Genomic DNA, 8,130 nt, shown 5'->3' on the forward strand with positions numbered 1-8,130 from the left:
ATGGCCAGCGGCACGGCAGCCCTGGCGCTGCGCCTCGCGCTGCTCCTCGCCCTGCACGCCGCCGGTGAGTAGCCCGTGCGGCGCCCTGCGGGCAGCTGGGGACAGGAGCGGGTGCGCAGGGGAGATCCCGCCGCTCGGGTCAGGGGCACGGGCTGGGGTCCTGTGCTGGGGCTGCTGGAGAAGATGCTGGGCTCTGCGAGGCGATCACCCTTCGCCCTTGCCCATCGCTGTCCCCAGCCTTGCTTGGCCGTGTGCTTTGTACCGTGGTGCTCCGTGTCCCAGGCACCGGGCTGTGGGAGTGTGCCGTCCTGCCAGGGTGAGGGCTCAGACGGGCGCTCCGGAGCGCGGGGGAGCGTTTGGCGGCACAGGCAGTGGCTGAAGAAGCGAGCGCTGCATGGGAGGCAGCTGTTATCTGGCAGAGCTTTGCTGCCAGGTGACAACACTGAAACTGAGGCAGGAGGTGTGAAGAGGTTGGTTTCTTCCAGCCATCAGCAGAGCAAAACAGGAAGGCAGGAGGCTGGTGGGGAGTCCGGCACCTCCGCTAGCCTGGGGGTGGCAGGGTGACACCTGCCTGGGTGCCTTTGGGATGTGGCAGGCTGAGGCCACACCATCCCCGCCTGGTGTGGCGCCTGGTCACTGTCCTGCACCTACCCAGCCAAGGCAAGGGCGAGCTGGAGAGTGTGTCAAGACGAGTATAAAATGCCCTGGCTGCACTCTCTTCTGAGGAGCAAAGGGAGAGGGATGCAGCAGGATGGCAGCCCCTGGGCGAGCGGGCATTCGCAGCCGGACACACGGGGTTGAAGCGTGGGACACTGAGTGGGCGGCAGGGACTCTCCAGGGAGCGCCTGCTGCGGTAGCCGGCCCTGGTGCCCACGGGTGACCGTGTCCTGACACGCGTCCTTGCTCCCACAGGTGAGCAGCTGCCAGGGCCGGCGCACGTGCGCTTTGCTGCCAACATCGCGCATCACCTCCTGCGCTGGGAGCCGGGGCCCGGCTCGCCCCGTGACGTGCATTACGATGTGGAGCACGGCGTGTGAGTAGCCACGTGGCTCCCCCGCACCTCCCACGCACCCACTGGCCACAGCGCAGCAGGCACCGCTCTCATGCCACCGCCTCTCCCACAGGTACGGCCCAGGATTCTCCTGGACAGCTGTCCCGAGCTGCACCAGGATCTTGGGGCACTCATGCGACCTCACCTTCTACACGCTGGACCCGGAGCAGCGCTACTATGCCCAGGTGCGGGCCGTGTCTGGAAACCGCACGTCCCCATGGAAGAGGACCAGCTCCTTCTCCCCGAAGGAAGGTAGGCAGGGGGGCCACGGTGGGTGTGCAGCGCTCCGCCAGGCCCTGCCAAAGCTGAGACCTAACGTGCTCTGCAACGCGGCTGCGCGCAGCCGGCCTGCGGATCGCGGGGCAGAGCCTCTCCGTGACAGGCAACACCATCGTCGTGAAGCTGCAGCTGCTGCTCAAAGCCGGCAACAGCACCGTCAGATACGAGGACATCCAGAGGCACGCGCGGCGCTACAAGGTGTACGTCAGGCAGGCGCAGGACAACCGGATGGTGAGAGACACGTCCCTGGTCCCCGTGGGTGCTCTGGGGATGGGGGATACGGGGGGCACTCCTAGTCTGGAGGGCACACTGTTCAAAGGGCGCCAGGGCAGCAAACTGCTCTCTGCTGCTTGCAGTACGAAGTGCTGGAGACCCAGCCAGAGTTCAACATCAGCAACCTCTTCTGGGACACCGAGTACTGCGTGAGCGTGGAGCCCGATGTGGCGAGCCGGCCGGTCCACACCATGCGCACCGCTGAGCAGTGCGTCACGATCGGCCGCCGGGACGGTGAGCGGGGCGCGGGGTGCCGTGCAGGGTGCTGTCTGCCATGGGCGCTTCGCACGGCTCACCTCGCCTGGGCACGTGTGTCTTGCAGAGAGCGCTGAGCTCCTCCTCAGCATCGTGAGCATCATCTTCATCACCATGCTGCTGCTGCTTCTGCTGGGGATGCTGCTGGTCTGCATGTACATAAAGAAGCCCGTGAGGCCACCATCTGTGCTGGTAAGGAGCCAGAGAAGCTGGCACTTCTGGTTTTCGGTGTATAAGCGCTGTGGGGATGGGTGCTCCTTTGGAGCTGAGGGTGGCCAGTGGGGAGCCGGCCACAGAGCAGGGATGCCAGAATCTCACCCCATGGTTTCCTCTGCCCCTGCCAGAAGTCCTTCCTGAAGCAGGGCTCGCTCTGGGTGGAGCAGGAGTACTCCCCGTCGACACGGTCAGAGCCGGACCCAGTCCAGCAACTATTCCTCTGCCAGAAGGCACCCCAGCAGCCCGGCACCTCCATCACGGTGCTCCAGCAGATGCCAGAGCAGGCCTGCGCGCTGGTGGCACGGCCCGAGCACCGGGCTCGCCTGCTGGGCCCCAGCACCGCGAGCGGTGGGGACTGCAGCGGCAGCAGCACCGACAGCGGCATTTGCCTGCACAACTCCTCCCCGAAGCTGGGCATGGCCTGCCAGCGCCCCGGGGTGCAGCCACCCGGCAGCGAGGACAGCGGCATCAGCATGGAGAGAGCCTCTCCCTGCCTGGAGCGCTACCAGACTGCGAAGGAAACACGTCCGCAACCGGCGGAGCATGGCCCTCCTGCTGCCACCACAGGCGAGGACGGGCCCCAGGAGGTGCAGTTTCGGGGCTACCTGCAGCAGTGCAAGGGCACTGTGGAGCCCAGGTGGGACAGAGGCCAGGAGCCACCCCTGTGGGGACACGCAGGGCCTGTGCACGGCACGGATGTCGTGCTGGACATGGCCTGTGCTGAGCTGCCCGTGGCCAAGGGCTACATGAAGCAGAGCCCTCCTGCTGGTCCCCATGGTCACGCACAGGACCTCAGAGCACCCGGCTCCCCATGGCAGTCCCCTGCCTGGGGCTTTCCCAGCGAGCTGGGGCCCCTAGCACCAGATGTGGCCAGCTGTGGGGGCTCCATCGGTGGCCCCGAGCTTCTAAAAGCATCTTTGGAGCTGGGCATCTCCAGCAGCGCCTCACTGGGGTCGCTGCCGCTCATCTCCAGCCTCAGCACCAACACGTGGCTGTCACTGCAGCTGAACCCGCTGGGTGTGCTACAGGCAGGCAGCAAGGACAGCCGCCTCTAGGCGCCCACCATCCCCACGTGTCCCCAACTACCTCTGCCGGCAGCTGCCCCTGTGCAGCGGCCACCCCAATAAGCTACAGCCATCCCCAAATGTGACTGCACCCGTGGGGACTTTGGAATGCCTGCCTGGGATGCGCTTCCCCATCCTACTTCCCCTTCCCGGTCACAGCATGGGCTCATCAGCCTGACGTGACTGCAGCGAAGCCTTTCACAACACGGATACGGAAGCTCGCCTGAAATCACTCGGGACTTTCCTGGCCCTGCGGAGCCCCCCATCACCAGCCCTGCTCAGGGAAACTGCAAGGGGCTGGCCCGCTGTGCATAGACACTTTATTTATTCTATTTAATTTGTAAATACGTCAAGGAGACTGTTATTTATTGGGTGCATCGACCCGTGTGTCCTTCCCTAGGGAAAAACTGCGCTTTCCATGCTCCCATATGGGCTTCTCCCCAAGAAAGGGCAGTGGACCCGTGCCACATGCATGTGAAAGAACGCTCTCACTACTGCAAAACCCAAGGCAGCCCACCTCCAGCTTCCCAATAAGCTAAGGACTAGATTTTCCAAGCAGGTGTCCCAGCCGGCAGCCTGCGCTGAAGGGCCTGCAGCCGACCTCACCGGGTGCCCGGGGCACAAGGAGCTCCCAGCTCAGGCGGCCGACACAGGCTCATGGTGCAGGAGAGAGGGCAGAACAGCCTGCGGGGAATGCTGGAGTATATTTGATTGTTTTTTGTTGGGGGAATATTTTCTATGTCAGAATGGGAACAAAAATAAAAAAGGAAAGACTTATGACTTTTTCCAGGCCACCAGAGCTTTTCCAGAAGTCATTTTGGTTCATGGCAGCTGGAGAGTCCCACTGAAAGCATCAATGGAAATCCAGCTGGGTAGCCCTATTTCAGATGAAAACATGAATCACCCCTGCGAGGAGAGCGCTTGCTCTTGCACTGCAGAGTTCCCTTGTGTTGTGTCTGATACAACATTACTCGCCTCAAAACTATGCTCCCTGCGTCACCAGGGCCACTGCTCCGCACGCGGCGGCGCGGGGGGAGCGGGCTCCGGAGAGGAACGGTTTATGCAGAGATTCGCGCTGGCTTCCGGCTCTCCGCGCACTTCTCCATCCATCATTTCGTTTCCACTATCTGTTTTTGCCTCTTCGTGTTTTGGGGGCGGGGGCCTTTTGCACGAGCCTTTTTTTAAACTTCCTGCGAACACTGCGTCACCAGCGCCGAGCGTCCTTGCCCTGCGCTGCTGATGTCAGTGCTGCCGCTTCCTGCGCTCCTCTTGCCACGGCCAGACGCCCCTTGGATGAAGCGTGGCTGTGCCGGCACTCTCTTCCTTTGCGACCCACAGCACGGATGGAACATCCCTCTGGCGCCGGGGGCTCCCACATTCCTGGGATTTGCTCGGAGCTCAACACAGGGAGGGCATTTATTGCTGGCTCCTGCAGCACCCTGCTTCTCCTCATGCCTCAAACTGAGTGCTGTGCATGTGCACATTCCCAGCTGTGCATGTGCAAAGAGCCTCGAGGGCACGGGCGCAGCAGCAGTGCTGAAGCTGGATGCAGCAGCGCAGCTCCGCACAGATTGCTAAAAGCAGAGAGGAGGTCCCCGGGGGATTTCTGTGGGAGCTGTTCCCACTGCCAGTGCGAGGGGGACAAATTTCCATGCATGTCCAGATATACGACCAAGAGGGAAGTGTGAGGCACTCTCATTTCCCCATGGCCTTTTCCCCTCTTGCACAAAAGTAACTCTCAACTTCTCTGCCTTGCTTCCATCCTTTGAGCCAGTTCCCGGTGTTCCTGCCCCCACTTCCTCAGCAGCTGGACCCACGGCCGCATGGGTACCGGGTCCGGCCTGGGCACTGGGGCACACAGGGAACGGCAGCTTTTCCCCACACATGGGGAAGCGGCTCCTCTTCCAGCTGTGGCTGGGGACCACAACAATGTGCAAGCTGGGAAACAGAGAGTACTGGGAAAACCCCTGATTCCCCACACTATGCAGAGCTGGGTCATGAGGAAGAATCTTTGGAGGGGAAACCGTGGGAATGCCCAGGGGAATGTCTGGGGGTGCAACGAGCAGGTGACGGTGGCACCATGATGGCACACAGTCCTCGAGGCCTCTTGCCGCTCCCGTGGGGAGCGGGGCCATCGCAGACGTGCTGGGGGCCCAGGCCAAGCCTTACCCATGCCCGGGAGCCCGGGCCAAGCCTTACCCGCGCCCAGGGCCCGTCACGGCGCCGGCTCGTGGAAGCGCACGTAGCTGCTCCTGGCCTCGCTCAAGGAGCCGCTGACCGTGAACGGCGGCGCCAGCTCCACTTCCAGCGCGCGCAGCCCGCTGCGGGACGGAAGCGTCGTGAGGGCCGCGCGCTCGGCTGCAGCCAGGCACGCTGCAAGGGGCAGACACGCGCCCACAGGAGCCCCGGCACCGTGGGCCCATGGAGGCTGTGCAACCCGCCGCCCCCAGCCGTCCCGCACAGCCCCACTCACCGGACGTGGTACAGGTTGAAGACGAAGTCTGTCCCTGGGGAGGAGGAGTGGGGAGGTCATCACCCCGCATCCCTGTGTACCCGTGACCCTCTGCGCACCCATACTCACGGTGCCAGCACTGTCCCCTCTGGTAGCAGCGGACAAAAGCATAGATGAAGAGGAGGAGGATCAGCAGGGCCAGCACGACGCCCACCACGAGCCCAAGCATGCCGTTGGGTTCTTGTCCTGCAAGGCAGGGGGGCAGAGGCTCCGCAGAGGGACCCTAATGCTCCCTGACCATGGCCGGGAGGAGGCTGGGCAGGGAATGGGGACCAGCACGTCGTGCCACCCACACAGCGCCGTGGGACAGCAAGAGCATCCTGCTCTCAGGCACATGCGCACACATGGGAGCAGTGCAAGCATGCGGCATCCCCTAGCTCTGGTGCAAAACTCCCCGCACGGAGCCTGGCACCCTCCCTGGTCCTGTGGCAGAGACCCTTGATGTGGGCCGTACCCAGGTGCGCCCCACACGGGCCTTGCATGCTGTGCAGACCCATTTCTGGACGGGCAGTTCCCTCTAGAGGACGCGTGTGTCAATGCAGGCTCTGTCACTGTGCTGGGCTACTGCTGGGATGACGGGAGGCTGTGCTGAGCACGGCAGCACCTGCCTGTCCTGCGCTGCGGGGCCCCAAGGTAGGCCCAGTACAGGTCACAGCTCCCAGCATCACCATAGGGACCCAGCGTGGCCGACGCAGCACAGCCGGAGCGGGAGCCGCCGTGTCAGGATGGCCGTGACACAGAGCCGAACGCGGTGCACGGCACGGGCTGCCGCTCCTGCTCCCCTAACACCTGGCACGAGCATCACCAGGGACCCTCTCCACTCCACGAGGGGATGGCAGGGCTTGGACACATCTAGAGGCACTGGCGCACGTGGAGGCTCCGGGGCGAGCTGCTGGCGCGTGGCGAGGGTGCCGTGCCTTGCAGCACCACGAGTGAGACAGCGGAAAGGGATGACCTAACAGCAGCTAAATTTAGACAGATGCCGGTGGAGTGAGAGCATTTCCCCTGTGGTCACAGTGTTTACATAGTGAGCAACGTGCCAAATTCTCCTGCAACCCGCAGCACTTGCTTGACCTGCCGGGATGCGGCAAAGCCCCAGTGCGCATGGCACTGCCGCCTCCCACGTCGCGCAGTGTCCTGCGAGTGGGCCCCGCCTGCCTTTCCCATGGGACATGGTGGGGGGTAGCACATGTGGGTAGATGGTGCATCCTGCTTTGGCCAGGCAGGCAAGACTGAGAGCACCTGGAGACGGGGCAGTGCAGCCCACGCTCTGGCATCAGGCCAAGATACATGAGCCTAGGTACCGGAATAGCAGGATACCTGTCCTGGGCCCCATGCCCCAGGATGGGCACTGCCTCCCGTGGGAGGCTCCCGAGCAGCGGAAGTGCAACGGGGAGTGCGTGGTGCAGCGGGGGCCGGCGCGCGACTTCACCTGCTCCTCTTCAGCTGCTGACGCAGTCTGCTCTCCGCCCCGGCCGTGCAGGGCCGGGAAGCTGCTCGCCCGACGGGTTCCTGGGGCAGCGGCGGGAGCACCGGCAGGCCTGGCTGCCCGGGTGAGGGGCAGCCCATCGGCAGCACCACGCGCACACTCCTTGCGGGCATGGCTAGGGGCTCTACCGCACGCCAGGCAGCCCTGGGAGCCCGGGGGCAGGGATGTTGGGACCCCGTAGGCAATGGCACCCAGGCTGACAGGCTGTCTCATGCCGCACAAGACACTTACCACTGTGCTCAAGCATCATCTCAAAGGCCTGGACACCCGGTCAGGGGATCCAGGTGGGAATCGCTGCCTGCATGGGACAGAAAGTGGGGAACTACTCTGTGGCTGCAGGGGGAAAACAGCAGAGAGGGGTAACCATTAAAATCACAGCACAGCCTTGGGTGAGACGAGCGTGGCCCGGGCCTGACCCCTGAGGGTGCCGGGGAGCCACGTGGCCAGCGGCACGCCAGGAAACGGAGCCGGCTGCCTGGGGCAGGATGGGCGGCCGTGCTCCAGGAAATGGAGCCGCGGAGGTGCGCGGAGCCGTGACATAACATCTGCAAATCTCGGCTGCTTCCTCAAAGCCATCGCGCCACCTCAGAGGAGGAAGAGGGCTCGCCGCCACCTCCTGCCCCAGGGATGTGGGGGCTGCGTTCTGTCCTGCATGGGCCCTAGCAGCTTGCCCAGCCCCTGAGAGTGGATAAGTGCTGCAGCGTGGTGGCAGGTGCACAGGCTGGAGCTTGCTCCAGAGAATCTCCCTGACTCCTGCCAGCCTCAAGTGACCTGATTTACTTTGTGACACCTGCGTCCAGCCCCATTCCAACACCTCGGGATCCCCACCTGTCCAGAGAGAACCCCCCTCACCTTCAGAGCAGGGCGCAGACACCAGCAGTCTCTGAGCTGTCCGCCCTTCTGCATAAGCTGGTGTCCCGACTGCACCTAGAGACAGGGGTGGCATGTGTCCTGGGTCAGGAACCGCAGGGATGTGGGGCTCTAGGACCCC

General features: G+C 63.8%; 2 protein-coding genes across 2 annotated transcripts; one reads left to right on the forward strand and one right to left on the reverse strand.

The window, feature by feature from the left end:
* IL10RA (interleukin 10 receptor subunit alpha) lies at positions 1-3,253 on the forward strand. Its single transcript, XM_088540201.1, has 7 exons — positions 1-64; positions 913-1,033; positions 1,125-1,303; positions 1,395-1,561; positions 1,687-1,837; positions 1,926-2,050; positions 2,203-3,253. Exons 1-7 carry the CDS (start codon positions 1-3, stop codon positions 3,127-3,129), a joined length of 1,734 nt encoding a protein of 577 aa, XP_088396327.1. The 3' UTR covers positions 3,130-3,253.
* Positions 3,254-5,353: 2,100 nt separating this feature from the next.
* Positions 5,354-5,819, reverse strand: SMIM35 (small integral membrane protein 35). Its single transcript, XM_088540202.1, has 3 exons — positions 5,720-5,819; positions 5,612-5,645; positions 5,354-5,459 (listed from the first exon to the last, which is right to left on the reverse strand). Exons 1-3 carry the CDS (start codon positions 5,817-5,819, stop codon positions 5,354-5,356), a joined length of 240 nt encoding a protein of 79 aa, XP_088396328.1.
* Positions 5,820-8,130: the final 2,311 nt, after the last annotated feature.

The sequence above is a fragment of the Tinamus guttatus genome, unplaced genomic scaffold (assembly GCF_059628265.1).
Source record: "Tinamus guttatus ecotype Peru unplaced genomic scaffold, ASM5962826v1 Tinamus_guttatus_pri_ptg000057l, whole genome shotgun sequence".
In the NCBI taxonomy this organism is placed as follows: domain Eukaryota; kingdom Metazoa; phylum Chordata; class Aves; order Tinamiformes; family Tinamidae; genus Tinamus; species Tinamus guttatus.

Coding starts and splice junctions, on each gene's coding strand:
- SMIM35 (XM_088540202.1), bottom strand. CDS start 5,819: ATGCTTGGGCTCGTGGTGGGCGTCGTGCTGGCCCTGCTGATCCTCCTC. Junction 5,646..5,719: donor GAGGGGACAGTGCTGGCACC/GTGAGTATGGGT, acceptor CCTCCTCCCCAG/GGACAGACTTCGTCTTCAAC. Junction 5,460..5,611: donor TTCAACCTGTACCACGTCCG/GTGAGTGGGGCT, acceptor TCCGTCCCGCAG/CGGGCTGCGCGCGCTGGAAG.
- IL10RA (XM_088540201.1), top strand. CDS start 1: ATGGCCAGCGGCACGGCAGCCCTGGCGCTGCGCCTCGCGCTGCTCCTC. Junction 1,034..1,124: donor TACGATGTGGAGCACGGCGT/GTGAGTAGCCAC, acceptor CCTCTCCCACAG/GTACGGCCCAGGATTCTCCT. Junction 2,051..2,202: donor TGAGGCCACCATCTGTGCTG/GTAAGGAGCCAG, acceptor TGCCCCTGCCAG/AAGTCCTTCCTGAAGCAGGG.